General features: G+C 45.4%; 1 protein-coding gene across 1 annotated transcript in view; it reads right to left on the reverse strand.

The window, feature by feature from the left end:
- Positions 1–16,398, reverse strand: part of KIF13B (kinesin family member 13B) — a 427,996-nt gene that overhangs the window by 206,506 nt on the left and 205,092 nt on the right. The window contains exon 11 of the mRNA XM_030198710.1: positions 13,060–13,272. Coding sequence (XP_030054570.1) covers positions 13,060–13,272 — 213 coding nt within the window. The remainder of the gene's footprint in view (positions 1–13,059; positions 13,273–16,398) is intronic.

The raw sequence follows: 16,398 nt of genomic DNA on the forward strand, positions 1-16,398 counted from the left end.
CTGCCCTTCCTGCCCGGGTGGTACGGGCTCGACCGCATTGGCGCTGAGAAGGGCGGAGAGTTCCTCTGCAAGTACCTGCTTGTGATGGGAGCTGAAAGACTGAGCTCCCGGAGGACAATTTGGAGGCAGGGAGGTCAAATTCAGGGCGTATCCGCACCGCACTATTTGGAGAACCCACTGGTCGGAGGTTATGAGAGGCCACCTTTGGTGAAAGAATTTTAACCTCCCTCCGACCGGCAGGTCGTCCGGTACGGACACTTGTAGGGCGGCTATGTTCCCGTGGATCCAGTCAAAAGCCCGTCCCCGGCTTTTGCTGTGGAGGCGCAGGGGGCTGCTTAGGCGCACGCTGTTGACGGGAACGAGCGCGCTGGGGCTGTCCCTGTGCCTGACGAGGCCTTCGGGCCGGCTGGTTGTACCTACGCTTCGCAAAAGAATAGGGTGCAGCCTGCCGAGCCCGGGAAAAACGCCCGCCCGCGGGGGCGGGTGCTGAAGGCGCCCGGTGGGAGAGCTTGTCGAGAGCGGTTTCCCGCTGATGCAGTTGGTCAACCATCTGCTCGACCTTCTCGCCAAAAATATTATCCCCCCGACAAGGGACGTCAGCCAGTCTCTGCTGGGTGCGGTTGTCCAGGTCAGAGGCACGCAGCCATGAGAGCCTGCGCATCACTATACCTTGGGCCGCAGCACGAGATGCCACGTCACAGGTGTCAAAAATCCCCCTGGACAGGAACTTTCTGCACGCCTTCAGCTGCCTGACCACCTCCTGATATGGCCTGGACTGCTCCGGCGGGAGCTTATCGACCAGGTCCGCCAGCTGTTGCACATTGGTCCGCATGTGGATGCTCATATAGAGCAGGTAAGATTGGATGCGGGTCACGAGCATGGAGGATTGGTAGGCCTTCCTCCCAAATGAGTCCAGAGTGCGAGACTCCCGCCCCGGGGGCGCCGAGGCGGTATCCCTCGAACTCCGTGCCCTCTTGAGAGCAGAATCCACGACCGCTGAGTCATGGGGCAACTGGGGCCGCATGAGCTCTGGGTCAGAGTGGATCCTGTACTGGGACTCTGCTTTCTTGGGAATGGTGGGGTTAGTTAGTGGTCGCACCCAGTTCCGAAGCAGCGTCTCCTTCAGGACATTGTGCAGCGGTACCGTGGAGGACTCTCTAGGTGGTGATGGATAGTCGAGGACCTCGAGCATCTCGGCCCTCGGCTCTTCCACAGAGACCACGGGAAAGGGAATGCTTATAGACATATCCCGCACAAAGGAGGCAAAGGAGAGACTCTCAGGAGGTGAGAGCTTCCTCTCCGGTGACGGCGTGGGGTCCGAGGGAAGGCCCGTAGACTCCTCTGAGGAGAAATATCTCGGGTCCTCCTCTTCCCCCCACGAGTCCTCATCCTCGGTATCGGACATTAGCTCATGTAGCTGAGTCCGGTACCAGGCCCGGCTCGACGTCGAGGCACCGAGGTCTCGGTGTCGTCGAGCGGTGGACTCCCGCGCCGGCGGGGACGGAGCTCCCTCCATCGACGTCGACGGGGACTCCACCTGCGTGGCGGTCGAGACCGGCACCGCAAGCGGCGGCGGTGTCGACAGCCCCGGCGCCGGGCTAGAGCTCGCCGGCGCCACAGTCATCGGCGCCGAGGGCGCAAGCACCCCCGGCGCCGGCACAACCTGGCGCATCAGCCCTTCCAGGATCCCCGGAAGGATGGCTCTGAGGCACTCGTCCAGGCCCGCTGCCGGGAAAGGCGGTGGGGCCGGTAAGGGTGTCGGTGCCAGAAGCTGCTGGGGGCCAGGAGACGGCACCGAGGTGCCGGAACCCCGACGCGTCGGTACCTCCACCACCGACGGAGATCTCTCCTCTCTGCGATGACGCTTCGGCGTCGACTCCTCTTCAGGGTGCACCGAGGGCTCCCGGTGACGGCGCTTCTTATCTTTTTTCTGGTGCACGTCACCGGCGCCGGAGGGCATGGAGGAGGAGGAGGTCGATCCCCCTCGGTCTCGAGGTACCGGGTCCGACAGGGTTCGGTCCCGTGGCTCACGAGCTGAGGGAGTGGCCGGGGCCGACTGCCCACGCGGCCTCTCAACCCCACTCTCACCGGCGGACCGGCGGGCCGACGGGACCTGTTCTCCTGGGGTCGCTGCCATCGGTGCCGATGTCTCGGGCATCGATACCGGTACCGAAGACCCGGCCTTCGATACCGATGCCGTCGAGGTCGACGTCGAGGGGCCGGCGCAAGTTCCAAAAAGACGGTCCCGCAGAACTTGCCTCGCAACCTGAGTCCGTTTCCGGAGACCGAGACACAGCGCGCACGACTTGAGATTGTGCTCCGGCCCGAGGCACTGGAGGCACCAAGCGTGGGTGTCGGTCTGCGAGATCGGCCGGCCGCAGCGACCACACTTTTTAAATCCACTCGGGACCTTCGAGGACATCGACGGAAAAATCGCGTCGGCGAAGTCAAAGTCGGCAATGGTGGCTAAAATCACACCACGAAAAAATTTGCCGACCGAGCGGCCACTAGGCCGCAACGAGGCGTCCCCGCTGGAAGCGAGGGAAAAGGGGAGCGCGTGCTCCACACGCGCGAAAATCTTTTTTTTTTTTTTTTTTTAACAATACAAATGAAAGAAAAGAAAGAGGAACCGAACGGGGATCCAAAGCAACGATCCGCGTAAACGCGGTCGAAAAATCCGGCGGCTGAACGGAGAGAGAGGCAATTGCACAACTCTCTCCAGTCGCGGAAAAAAAGTAACTGGCGGGAGCGGTCGCGCACGGGCGGGAAGACGGCCGCGCATGCGCGGTGGGCGTGCCCTGCGTGCCGACCGTCCCGCGAAGCTTCTTCCGGTTGGTGGGGGCTGCCGCGGACGTCAACCCAGTCGTGAGAACAAGCAGCCTGCTTGTCCTCGGAGAAATAAATATACACTTTTAATGTTGAGCACCTGATTCTCAAAGTGAACATATTCCAAACACTATAATGAAAATAAAATGATTTTTTTCTACCTTTGTTGTCTGGTGACTTTGTTTTTCTGATCATGCTGGCCCAGTATCCGATTCTGCTGCTATCTGTCCTCTTAACTCCATTTCCAGGGCTTCCTTTCCATTTATTTCTTTCCTTTCCTCCTTTCTTCTTTTTCTGGTCCTCCACAGACTTGACTGTCCAGTGGATCCAGCTTCTGCCTAGTTTCTTCATCCATGTGCAGTTTTTCTCCTCTCTTCCTTTTTGCTCATCTCATCGCCTTCCTCACTCTTCCCTCCCCTCCATCCATGTCCAGCATTTCTTCTCTCTCCCCTGCCCTCCCCTCCATTCACCCATGTCCAGCGACCCTCCTCTCCCCCTGCCCCCTCCATCCACCCATGCCCAGCGACTCTCCTCTCTCCCCTGCCTCCCTCCAGCCACCCATGCCCAGCGACTCCCTTCTCTCCCCTGCCCCCCCTCCAGCCATCCATATCCAGCGACTCCCTTTTCTCCCCTGCCCCCCCTCCAGGCACCCAGGTTGTCCAGCGGATTCTTCGGGGCAGGCAGGAAAGATCCCCAGTCTTCCCTGCCCGCTGCCGGCGATGACTCTCCCACGCTGCCAAATTGCTCTTCAAAATGGCCGCCAAGACTTACAAGGGCGGTCTCCAAGACTTCAGCAGAAGTCTCGCGAGACCGCTGCTGGAAGTCTTGGCGGCCATTTTTAAAGAGCGATCTGGCAGCGGGGGAGGGTCAGCGCCGGCAGCAGGCAGGCCTGCCCCGAAGAATTCGCTGGACAAGGGAGGGGAGGGGAGGGACCCTGTAGCTGGGAGGGAGGGAGGAAGGAGAGCCGGCTCGCCCTCAAGAACAACCGGCTCGCAAGTTGGTAAAATTTTTTAACAACCGGCTCTTGCTCTTGCGAGCCAGTGCAAGCCAGCTCCAGCACACCACTGGCTTCAGCCATCATCTAGAGGCCTCAATACCTTCACTGTCCTTCTCCTGTGCGATTTCTATGAAGTGCATGCATTCATTCACGCGCTCTGTGAGCACTGTGATCTTAGAGACCAACTTTTCAGATCTACAATTTACAGTTTTGCAGATCTCAACTCCCGCAAAACTACCGCCAGAGCATCATCCTTCTTCCTCACCTCACTGATCATTTAGTGCTATATATTCCACCTCTCCCATCTTGTTTTTTAGGCTTCTAGCATTTGTATTCAGGCACTTTAAATTGCGTTTTTTCCTTACATCTACAAGCTGCTTTGAAGTTGACAGGGATAATTTGCATCCTTTACTCTGTTCTGCCACTAAACACTGCTAGTTTCTTTCACCATTATTGAAACCTCTGAAGATCCTGTTTAAATAGTATCCTTCAAGGATACTCGACACCGAACCATGCGCTCTCCCCCCCCCCCCCCAACACAATTGCCAATGTTTAGTTTAAAAGCTGCGCTATCTCCTTTTTAAGTTAGCGCCAACAGTCTGGCTCCATCCCTGTTAAGGTGGAGTCCATCCTTTCAGAACAGGCTCCCCCTTTCCCAGAATGTTGCCCAGTTTCTAACAAATCTAATTCCGTCATCCCTGCACCTTTGTCTCAACCACACATTAAGACTTTGGAAATCTGCCTGCCTCTTGGATCCTGCCCATGGAACAGACTGCATTTCTGAAAATGCCACCCTGCACTGTTACCCCCAAAGATCTTTAGTAAACATTACTTTTGAACAGCCACTCAAGTTTGAGCATGTGTATCGCATGCCTACACACACGTGACAAGGCCAGAAATACCCACGGCCTGTAGTAGCTAAAACTGCTATGCTTTCAACATGCTATACAAATTCTAAATGCAGTGCATTCCCGTCCCAACTTGCAATTAGAAGGAAAGTGGATTCTCATAGTACCAGATCTTGCAACTACCACGGCAAGGAAGAGGAAATCCTTTCTGGCAATGAGAGTGAAATTGAAGTCAATGGGGGCCGTTTTTTTTTTTTATTGCAATACCCTGCTAAAATGACTATAATACTTCATAACTCTACGAAACTTCAAGCGTATCTTGATCAAGTTGAAGTGAGCGAAGACAGAGACAGTTATTCATCAGTTAAGTCATACCCTGGTTCTGAATGTGGTTATTATTCTGAGTTCTAAAGCAAAGTGATCTAACAACATATCCCACAATACAGTCTTTTGCTGCTTATACAATGATATTATTCAATATTTCATTGTTGGTTTATACAATTTACATTCTCTCAATATCTCTTCAGATTTAGAGATATGTGTTTTTATTTTAACAAGAAATAAGAGCGTATACTTACTACTCCTCTCCACATTCTAGCTTTTCTAGAATTGATTTTTTTTTGTTTCTTCCTCTGTCTTATCTAATGTTATAGACTCTCATATAAATATGATTATTTCGGATCATGCTCCTATTATATTGACTATTAACAGTCATTTTGAAACCTTAAACAAATCTCCCCTGTGGAGAATCAATCTACATAATCTCAGTAATGATGATGTCAAATCCAGAATAAATAATTTTATATCTGAATTTTCCAGTTTAATTCTTCACCCAAGAGTGACCCTGCGATAATTTGGGAAGCTTTTAAAGCCTCATTAAGAGGCAAAATGATATCAATTACAGCCCATCATTATAAACAAAGAAATGCCTCACTTACAGCCTTGGAATTTCAAATTAACGAAGCTGAACAATTATATACACAAACGATAAATCCCACTCACAAAAATTATACCAGTTACAATACTCCTATAATAAACTAGCTAGAGAGAGCTCAACAAGAACTTTTTTCAACTAAAACAAGCTACTTCTTAGAAAAAAACAAAAATGGCAGGATGCTTGCCAACTATCTTAAATGTAGAAAATTGAAAATACATATTCCAGTTATGAAAAACAGTAAAAATCACCCACTAAATTCTTTAAAGGGAATTTCACAGATTTTTCACCAATTCAATAATAACCTCTATCAACCAGAAGCTGAAGATTCACATGACTTCATTACTCAATTTTTAGATCCCCTGGAAAGGTCTCCTTGATACCTGTCACTGTTCTGTTGCAGTGCCTTATGATTGTGCCTTTATAAAGGCTCACTTGTTCTCAGCAGCGCCGTTGCGACCCACAATATTTTGTCCCCTGAGGAAGGCTTGCATGCCGAAACACGGACTGTGTTGGGTCCCATTAAAATTTTTTTGAAGCTCTTACTCTTTGGCTGGCTGGTTTCTTGGAATTTGTTCGCCTCCACCCTTGTGTGTTGACTTTCGTCTTTTGTGGAAGTTGTGGACCTCTTTGACTTGCCATTACTGGGCTAGATGAACCATTGGTCTGACCCAGTATGGCTATTCTTATTTTCTTATGTAGATCACGTTAAATTATGGCTTCCTTTTGTTGATTTATAATATGATTTTTTAATACGAGAAATGATATTTTAAGGCTTGCTGACCAGATGCTCTCTGTGGTGATATGGGTGGAATTGTAACATTGTATTGTTGACTTTTCCCATGTTCTCCTTGGGCGGTACTTGGGGATTCTTGGGGGGGGGGGGTTGGTTTGGGGAACTTTGCACTGTCTCATGCTGTTACAGGAGACCTTTTTAACTTGTGTTGTGCCAAAGTTGGAGTATTAGTTGTTAGTATGTTCCATGCCGTTGATAGTGTATTGTTGAGTTTTTGTTCTTGATTCAAAAACATCAATAAAAATTACGGTATAAAAAAAGTCCTTTACCCGTGTACATCACTATAATAGCCCTTATGGCTGCAGGTGTCACCTATAAGTGGGCACAGTAGGTTTTTGATGGGTTTGGGGAGGGGGCTGATACTTTCCACCACAAGCGTAAAAGAGTGGATTATGGGCCTGAGTCCCCTTCTCTACAGTGCACTGCACTAACCACTAGGCTGCTCCAGGGACCTGCTTGCTGCTTTAACAGGACCTCTATTGCATATTTACAATAGCTACATGACGAACAAGTCACTTTTTAATTGTTTAATTTTTAATCTTCAAATATAGACCGGTGAGTCTGACGTCGGTGCCGGGCAAGATGGTGGAGGCTATTATTAAGAATAAAATTGCAGAGCATATACAAAAACATGGACTGATGAGACAAAGTCAGCACGGATTTAGTGAAGGGAAGTCTTGCCTCACCAATCTAATGCATTTTTTTGAGGGGGTAAGCAAACATGTGGACAATGGGGAGCCGGTTGATATTGTATATCTGGATTTTCAGAAGGCGTTTGACAAAGTGCCGCACGAAAGACTCCTGAAGAAATTGCAGAGTCATGGAATCGGAGGTAGGGTATTATTATGGATTAAGAACTGGTTGAAAGATAGGAAGCAGAGAGTAGGATTGCGTGGCCAGTATTCTCAGTGGAGGAGGGTAGTTAGTGGGGTCCCGCAGGGGTCTGTGCTGGGTCCGTTGCTTTTTAATGTATTTATAAATGACCTAGAGATGGGAATAACTAGTGAGGTAATTAAATTCGCCGATGACACAAAATTATTCAGGGTCGTCAAGTCGCAGGAGGAATGTGAACGATTACAGGAGGACCTTGCGAGACTGGGAGAATGGGCGTGCAAGTGGCAGATGAAGTTCAATGTTGACAAGTGCAAAGTGATGCATGTGGGTAAGAGGAACCCGAATTATAGCTACGTCTTGCAAGGTTCCGCATTAGGAGTTACGGATCAAGAAAGGGATCTGGGTGTCGTCGTCGATGATACGCTGAAACCTTCTGCTCAGTGTGCTGCTGCGGCTAGGAAAGCGAATAGAATGTTGGGTGTTATTAGGAAGGGTATGGAGTTCAGGTGTGCGGATGTTATAATGCCGTTGTATCGCTCCATGGTGCGACCGCACCTGGAGTATTGTGTTCAGTACTGGTCTCCGTATCTCAAAAAAGATATAGTAGAATTGGAAAAGGTACAGCGAAGGGCGATGAAAATGATAGTGGGGATGGGACGACTTTCCTATGAAGAGAGGCTGAGAAGGCTAGGGCTTTTCAGCTTGGAGAAGAGACGGCTGAGGGGAGATATGATAGAAGTGTATAAAATAATGAGTGCAATGGATCGGGTGGATGTGAAGCGACTGTTCACGCTATCCAAAAATACTAGGACTAGAGGGCATGAGTTGAAGCTACAGTGTGGTAAATTTAAAACGAATCGGAGAAAATTTTTCTTCACCCAACGTGTAATTAGACTCTGGAATTCGTTGCCGGAGAACGTGGTACGGGCGGTTAGCTTGACGGAGTTTAAAAAGGGGTTAGATAGATTCCTAAAGGACAAGTCCATAGACCGCTATTAAATGGACTTGGAAAAATTCCGCATTTTTAGGTATAACTTGTCTGGAATGTTTTTACGTTTGGGGAGCGTGCCAGGTGCCCTTGACCTGGATTGGCCACTGTCGGTGACAGGATGCTGGGCTAGATGGACCTTTGGTCTTTCCCAGTATGGCACTACTTATGTACTTATGTACTTATGTACTTATAAGGTTTTGTTCCAGAAATCATGTCGTATACTAGGGATTCCAAACATTTAATACATATATTGAATAATGTATTGATACCAGAGAATACATCTATTATTTTTTGCATCACTGGATGTTAATGCGTTATATACGAATATGCCACAAGATGGGGCAAAATCTGTTATAGCTGATTATCTAAATAAAACGTTTAACGATACCGCATCAGAAATTAATCAAGGATATGGCAGCTTTAGTGATAGATCACAATTATTTTATGTATGAACCATCTTACTATTTACAAGTGAGAGGAGTAAAGGTGGGAGCTACTGTAGCTCCCATTATCTCTTGTTTATGTATGGCACAGTATGAAAAGAAATATGTTTATTCATCTCAATACATGCAACAAATTTTGATATGGCAGCGTTTTATAGACGCTATATTATGGATTTGGACAGGTAACATGCAAAAGTTGAGGGAGTTCAATAATTATTTGAATTTGTGTGATAAGAACATTATATTCAATATGGAATGTGATTTAAATCACATTAATTTTCTTGATATCACTGTCTTTCTTCAAGAAGGACAATTACAGGCTCATTTTCAAAAGAGAAGGACACCCATCTTTCGAAACAAATCGGAAGATGGACATCCTTCTCACAGGGTCGTCCAAATCGGTATAATCGAAAGACAATTTTGGACGTCCCCAACTGCTTTCTGTCGCAGGGACGGCCAAAGTTCTCGGGGGCATGTCGGAGGTGTAGCGAAGGCGGGACTTGGGCGTGCCTAATACATGGATGTCCTCGACCCATAATGGAAAAAAAAAGGGCGTCCCTGACGAGCACTAGGACGACTTTACCTGGTCCTGTTTTTCTTACTACCAAGGCACAAAAAGGTGCCTGAATTAACCAGATGACCACCGGAGAGAATCAGGGATGACCTCCCCTTACTCCCCAAGTGGTCACAAACCCCCTCCCACCCTCAAAAAAAATATTTAAAAATATTTTGTGCCAGCCTCTATGCCAGCCTCAAATGTCATACTCAGGTCCATCACAGCAGTATGCAGGTCCCTGGAGCAGTTTTAGTGGGCGCAGTGCACTTCAGGCAGGCGGACCAAGGCCCCCCCCCCCCCCCCCAGTTACACTTGTGATGGTAAATATGAGCCCTCCAAAACCCACCAGAAACCCACTGTATCCACATCTAGGTGCCCCCCTTCACCCGTAAGGGCTAGCAAGGGCTATGGTAGTGGTGTACAGTGGTGGGTAGTGGGTTTTGGGGGGCTCAGCACACAAGATAAGGGAGCTATGTACCTGGGAGCAATTTATGAAATCCACTGCAGTGCCCCCTAGGGTGCCCGGTTGCTGTCCTGGCGTGTCAGGGGGACTAGTGCAGTACGAATGCTGGCTCCTCCCTTGACCAAAGGGCTTGCATTTGGTCATTTCTGAGATGGGCGTTCTTGGTTTCCATTATCGCCAAAAATCAGAAACGACCATGTCTAAGGACGACCTAAATTTCCCCGACCGTATTATCGAAACGAAAGATGGACATCCATCTTGTTTCGATAATACAGGTTTCCCCGTCCCTCCATTGGGATGTTTTGTGAAGACGTCCTCAGCAAAACGTGGGCGTCCCTTTCGATTATACCCCTCTTAGTAACTTCTCTTTATAGAAAAGATACCAATCGCAATTCTTTACTTCATTTTTTTAGTTACCATCCAAAACATCATAGATAAAGTATGCCCATTGGTCAATTTCTTAGGGTTAAACGTTTGTGTTCTGATAAACCGACTTTTCTAAAGAATGAAAGAATAATGACTGATAGGTTTTTACAACAGAAATACTCGAGAATCATAAAAAAAGCTTATAAAAGAGCCAAGTATACTCAACGGGAATTGTTACTTCAGGACTCCCAGAAATCTGTACCTCACCATACTACAATATGCATATTACCGTATTCCTCTCAAACTATGGCATTATGGAAGGGGATTCTCAAATATTGGGACATATTGAAAGTACATTCAGTGTTTCAGGAGAAACCAAAATTTGCATATAGAAGAGGGCGTAATCTAGCTGAATTAATGTCATTCACAAAGATTCAACAGAGGGAATCTATCAATGTGGGTGGATTTACCGCTTGTTCATCATGTAGCTATTGTAAATATGCAAAAGAAGGTAATTCTTTGTTTAATCACATGCAAAAAAAACCCCATTTTATTTGAGAAATCAAGTACATTGTTTATCTGAAGGGGTAGTGTATGTTATAACATGCCTTTGTGGAAAATGGTATATGGGAGAAACAAATAGAAAAATTAAATTGAGGATTGGTGAACATTTAAGCAATATCAGAAATGTTGCTTAGAAGTGCCTCTTGTTAACCGTTGAAAGGATATGAAGCATTCTAGCCATGATTTAAGATTTTCAGTTTTGGTACATAATATGTTAGGGTGGTAATTTATCACAAAAATTGTTAAAAATTGAACAGCGAATAATCTTCACATGGCAGACCTTTCACCCATATGGACTTAATAAAGAAGTAGAATGGGTAAAAGTTATATAATTAAGGGTAATGGTGATTTCAGGCAAAGATGACGTATTGTGGTATGATGGCAGATACATTTATTTAAGGGCTGCCCCAATACACATGCATCAGATTTAAACAACTAATTGCAACTGGAAACAATGTACTACTCCTACAATTTGATATGTCCAGTGCATTCGACATGGTCAGCCACCAAATACTCCCGAACATACTAGACTACTTCAGGACTGGAGGAAATGTTTTCAGATGGTTTAAAGGCTTTCTAACAACAAGATCCTATCAAGTGATCTCAAACTCAAAAACGTCAACACCATGGAAGCCTGAATATGGAGTACCGCAAGGCTACCCGCTCTCACCAACCCTGTTTAACTTAATGATGACACCTTTAGCCAAATCACTATTCGACCAAGGACTTAACCCATACATCTATGCTGACGATGTCACGATATACATCCCGTTCAAACAAGACATAACTGAAATCACAAATGAAATCACACAGAGCCTTCAAATAATGAACTCATGGGCGGATGCATTCCAACTAAAGCTAAATGCAGAAAAAACACAATGTCTCATCCTGTTCTCACAACATAACACAAACAAACCCAATACCATAAATACCCCAGATTATACACTTAAGGTCTCAGAGAGCCTGAAAATTCTGGGAGTCACAATTGACCAAAATCTCACATTGGAAGACCATGCGAAAAATACAGCAAAGAAAATGTTCTACTCAATGTGAAAACTTAAAAGAATCAAACCTTCCTTCCCAAGGGAAGTATTCCGCAGCCTAGTACAATCGATGGTGCTAGGCCATCTAGACTACTGCAACGCCATTTATGCCAGATGCAAAGAGCAAATCATCAAGAAGCTACAAATCGCTCAAAACACAGCAGCCAGACTCATATTTGGGAAAACGAAATACGAAAGCGCAAAATCCCTAAGAGAAAAACTACACTGGCTACCACTAAAAGAAAGAATTACGTTCAAAGTTTGCACCCTGGTCCATAAAATCATCTACGGGGAAGCCCCAGCCTACATGTCAGACCTTATAGACTTGCCTACTAAAAATGCAAAAAGATCATCATGCACGTTCCTCAATCTCCACTATCCTAACTGTAAAGCACTGAAATATAAATCCATATACGCGACCAGTTTCTCATACATATGCACACAGATATGGAATGCACTACCGAAGGCCATAAAAACAACACAAGACCTAACCATCTTCCGAAGGCTACTGAAAACGGACCTTTTCAAGAAGGCATACCATAAACATCCATCTTACATTCTAAATATTAATATTATACTTGATCTATACAAGATAAACTTTTATCGCTCGACTGCCTAATCTCTGTGATACTAATGATCAAGCATTACCACTGTAAACTGTATGTCGAATAGGGCCTCCCTATAGTCGACAATCTAATGTATGGTACAATCTAATCTATTACTTAGAGATATTATTACATCACATTAATGTATTTTTCCTTATCATGTATGTCTGCAAATAGTATTTACTTACAACATGAGCTATCCCATTTAATTCATGTTCCATGTATGTCTCCACGTATGTATGCACCCTAACGCAACACCATTTGTAATCCTGTTACACGAAAATGGCAACCGCCATTCCGGCCAATGTAAGATACATTGAGCCTGCAAATTGGTGGGAAAATGTGGGATACAAATGCTACAAATAAATAAAATGGCAGATATCTTTATTTAAGGACTGCCCCAATACGCATGCATCAGATTTTTCTAAGCTCAGATATGTTTGTTGATACTGTCAATTGCCACCCACCTCTGACTCATCCTGACTGTTGATGGATAAACAAATGAAACTAACTTATTTTACAGAAAAATAGTAAACCAGAACCCCTACAGAATTTCAGCTGTAATACTAAGCAGGATATATCTCAGTGGTTGTGAAGTGGTATCAGTGAAAGATACATCAAAGTCTAAGACACAGCATTTTAGACTTCAAATTGTCTCTTATTTATCAAGTTAAAAAATAAACTGGCTTTGTAAAAAGAAAGCAAACAACCTAGATGTCTTATAAAGCCATATGTGCTCTCAATTAAAAAGTACATAAACATTGCTTCAAATTTAACTAACGAAGAGTTGTACCTCTGCTTTGCTGAGTTGATCTTTAAGTTTCTCCACTTCTTCTCTAAGCTCCCGGATGATTCGTGCATTAGGGTCTTCATTCACTATAGCATGATTGACAATGTTCTTTGCTCTATCTGCGTACCTCAGTGTGGAGAGGGTCTCATCATAGTTATCTGCTGCAGGGCTCACTGTAGCCACCATGGCAGTTTTACTGTTTCCTCCCAGGCTGTCCTGTAAAGAAAACAAATGTAAATCATTCTGCATTAAACTATATAAATGAATTCAAATATATTTGTTGCATTGGAAGTGCTAATGAATTTAAATACTGGGGATAGAGGAATAAAGGATGTATGTTATATTTTTCAGCATTAGCTGCAGATCATGTGATGCATTTTTTTTGTTTCTTTCATCGTATGCTTATAATATAGTATTAAACTGGAGAATGAAAAGAAAAAAAGAGAAATATCATGGAGATATAGACACAAATAGTAATTCAGCAGAACAGACTAAGTAGTAAGTTACTACTGAAACAGACAAAGATGTAGAGCAGTCTTGTCCAACCCACGAACCAAAACGCAGCACACCATCTTAATTTTTCTGGCCCACAGCACCTCAGTAGAAACACAGATTCCTCTGACGAGATTCCTGCTTCCCTGTCACAACTGCAACCCAAACTTACTGCATTGAGACAGACATAGGGAAGCCACTGCTTGTCCTTAGATTGGTAGCATGGAATGTTGCTACTATTTGGGGTTTCTGCCACTTACTTGTGACCTAGATTGGCCACTGTTGGAAACAAGATACTTTAGACAATTTAGATAGCTTACCCAATATTTCAATATCCTACAAGTGGTCAAGTTTCTACAGTTGGTAGCTGGAATACATATCTTTGCTGCACAGACAATAATGATTCGGCAGAGTAGATAGACCAATAGACCTTTTCCTGCCTACATCAACTATATTACTATGTAAAACAACTATTTATAACACAACTATTAATAACACTAAGGCATCAACTGCAGACTGAATTTACAAAAGGGCAATAAAAGAAATAAAGCATAATGAACTCCTTATGAAGAGAGTAAAGAAAAAAGTATCTGCAAATCATCAGCTTAGCAGTAAGGGCTAAAAGCCGTGGGACGATATGACTAAGCAGCGGAGCAAGAGAGATGTTGAATAAACTTGGGGACAAAATCAATCCTTGAAGAACACAAGTGGCTACATAGCTGGAAGAAAAAGTCAGAAAAGATGGGCAGAGTTGGGGATGGTTAAATCTAAAATGATAATGAGGTCTTGGAACATTAATGGACTGAATCAGCCAAGGAAGAGGGGGCAACTGTATAATGAACTGCAGAAAAAGTGCTAGATGGTAACTATGCTTAAGGAGATGCACCTGCAGAGGAGAGATGAGCATTTCTTAAACTTAAGACTTTACAGTCAAATATTCTGCAGCTGGAAGGGAGGTGGTCACAAAGTTGTGGAGGTGGCAATTATGCTGCATAAGGATTTTGTATTCAGTTTGAAGGGGGAATATAGGGATTGGGACAGGAGGTGTGTTGCAATTTGTTATAAAAGAAAACACTAAATACCCGATGATGGCCCAACCGTTTCACTCATGAGGCTTCTTCAGGGGTAGTGCTTCAGCTGGTATATAGTAAGAGTTGCTTAACCAAAATCAAAGTAAATAATCTCTCCACTATGGCCTTGTCTTTCCTGAGTGTCCCTTTTACCCCTCGGTCATCAGCGGTCCAACTTATTCTTTTACCAGCTTCATGCTTCTAATATAACTCAAAAAGATTTTATTATGTATTTTTCCCTCCAACACAATCTTCTTTGCAAAGTCTTTCTTTGCCATCCTTATTAGCGCTTTGCACTTGACTTGACATCCCTTATGCTATTTCCTATTATTTTCAGTCAGACTCTTCTTCCATTTTCTGAAGGATGTTCTTTTGGGTCTAATAGCTTCCTTCACCATACCTTTTAACAGTGCTGGCTGTTTGACCTTCCTGCCACCCTTTTTAATACGTAGAGGGGCATAATCGAACGAGGCGCCCATGTTTTCCTGAGGATGTCCTCGCAGGACGTCCCCACGAAGGGGCGGGAAAACCCGTATTATCGAAACAAGATGGGCGTCCATCTTTCGTTTCAATAATACGGTCGGGGACACCCAAATCTCAACATTTAGGTCGACATAAATGTTGAGATGGTCGAGCTTAAAGATGGTCGTCCCCAGTTTTCAGGGATAATGAAAACCGAGGACGCCCATCTCAAAAACGACCAAATCCAAGTCATTTGGTCATGGGAGGAGCCAGCATTTGTTGTGCACTGGTCCCTCTGACATGCCAGGACACCAACTGGGCACCCTAGGGGTCACTGCAGTGGACTAACTGATGCACTAACTGAATGGAAAAAGCCCTTCCCTTACCGATCCCTTAGCGATTTGGAAAGGAACGGGCATGCATGAAAGAAATCGCATGCAAATGAGCTGCTCACTGTTAGCTCATTTGCAAACGATTTCCTTCCTAAGGAGGGGAAGCCAGTGCAGAGCAGCCAAGCATTATGCGTACATAAGTATTGCCACACTGGGACAGACCAAAAGTCCATCAAGCCCAGCATCCTGTTTCCAACAGTGGCCAATCCAGGTCACAAATACCTGGCAAGCAGAAGCATAGCCAGGTTCAGCCAGGTTGATGGCGCAGGGGGGACGAGAGCGGACTTCCACTGGCGCCCATTTTCAGTGCTGCGCAATGAAAAAACAATAGGCGCCGGCGCCAGCAGAACTCCTTTTGGGGGAACGGCCGCTCCCCTGGCGCCCCACCTAGCTACGCCACTGCCGGCAAGATCCCCAAAAGGTTCAATACATTTTATGCTGCTTATCCCAGAAATAAGCAATGGATTTTCCCCAAGTCAATTTAATAATGGTCTATGGACTTTTCTTTTAGGAAGCCGTCCAGACCTTTTCCAAACCCCGCCAGATATTGTCCTCGGCAGCCAACCATGGTCCTTCTCCAGGATTTTCTTCCGTGAACACTGAAGAGTAATAATCGTTTAGAACGTTCGCTTTATCACTCTCTACATAGCCATTCTCAGTATCTTTCAGTCTTGCAATTCCATTTCTATCTTTTCTTCTTTCCCCAATATATCTGAAAAAGATCGTCACCTCTCTTAACATCTTTAGCCATTTTTTTCTTCTGCCTGCGCTTTCGCTGGCCCTATTTCCCTCTTCACTTCAAGATTTCCCCTTCAGTCAGATTTCCTATTTTGTCCCTGCTGAGCTGTACCAACAGGTAAGGTCATTATACAATTTTTTGACTACAGAGGATTTTGTCCACTATCCTCATGCTGAAAAACACTGGA

The sequence above is a fragment of the Microcaecilia unicolor genome, chromosome 3 (assembly GCF_901765095.1).
Source record: "Microcaecilia unicolor chromosome 3, aMicUni1.1, whole genome shotgun sequence".
NCBI classification, from domain to species: domain Eukaryota; kingdom Metazoa; phylum Chordata; class Amphibia; order Gymnophiona; family Siphonopidae; genus Microcaecilia; species Microcaecilia unicolor.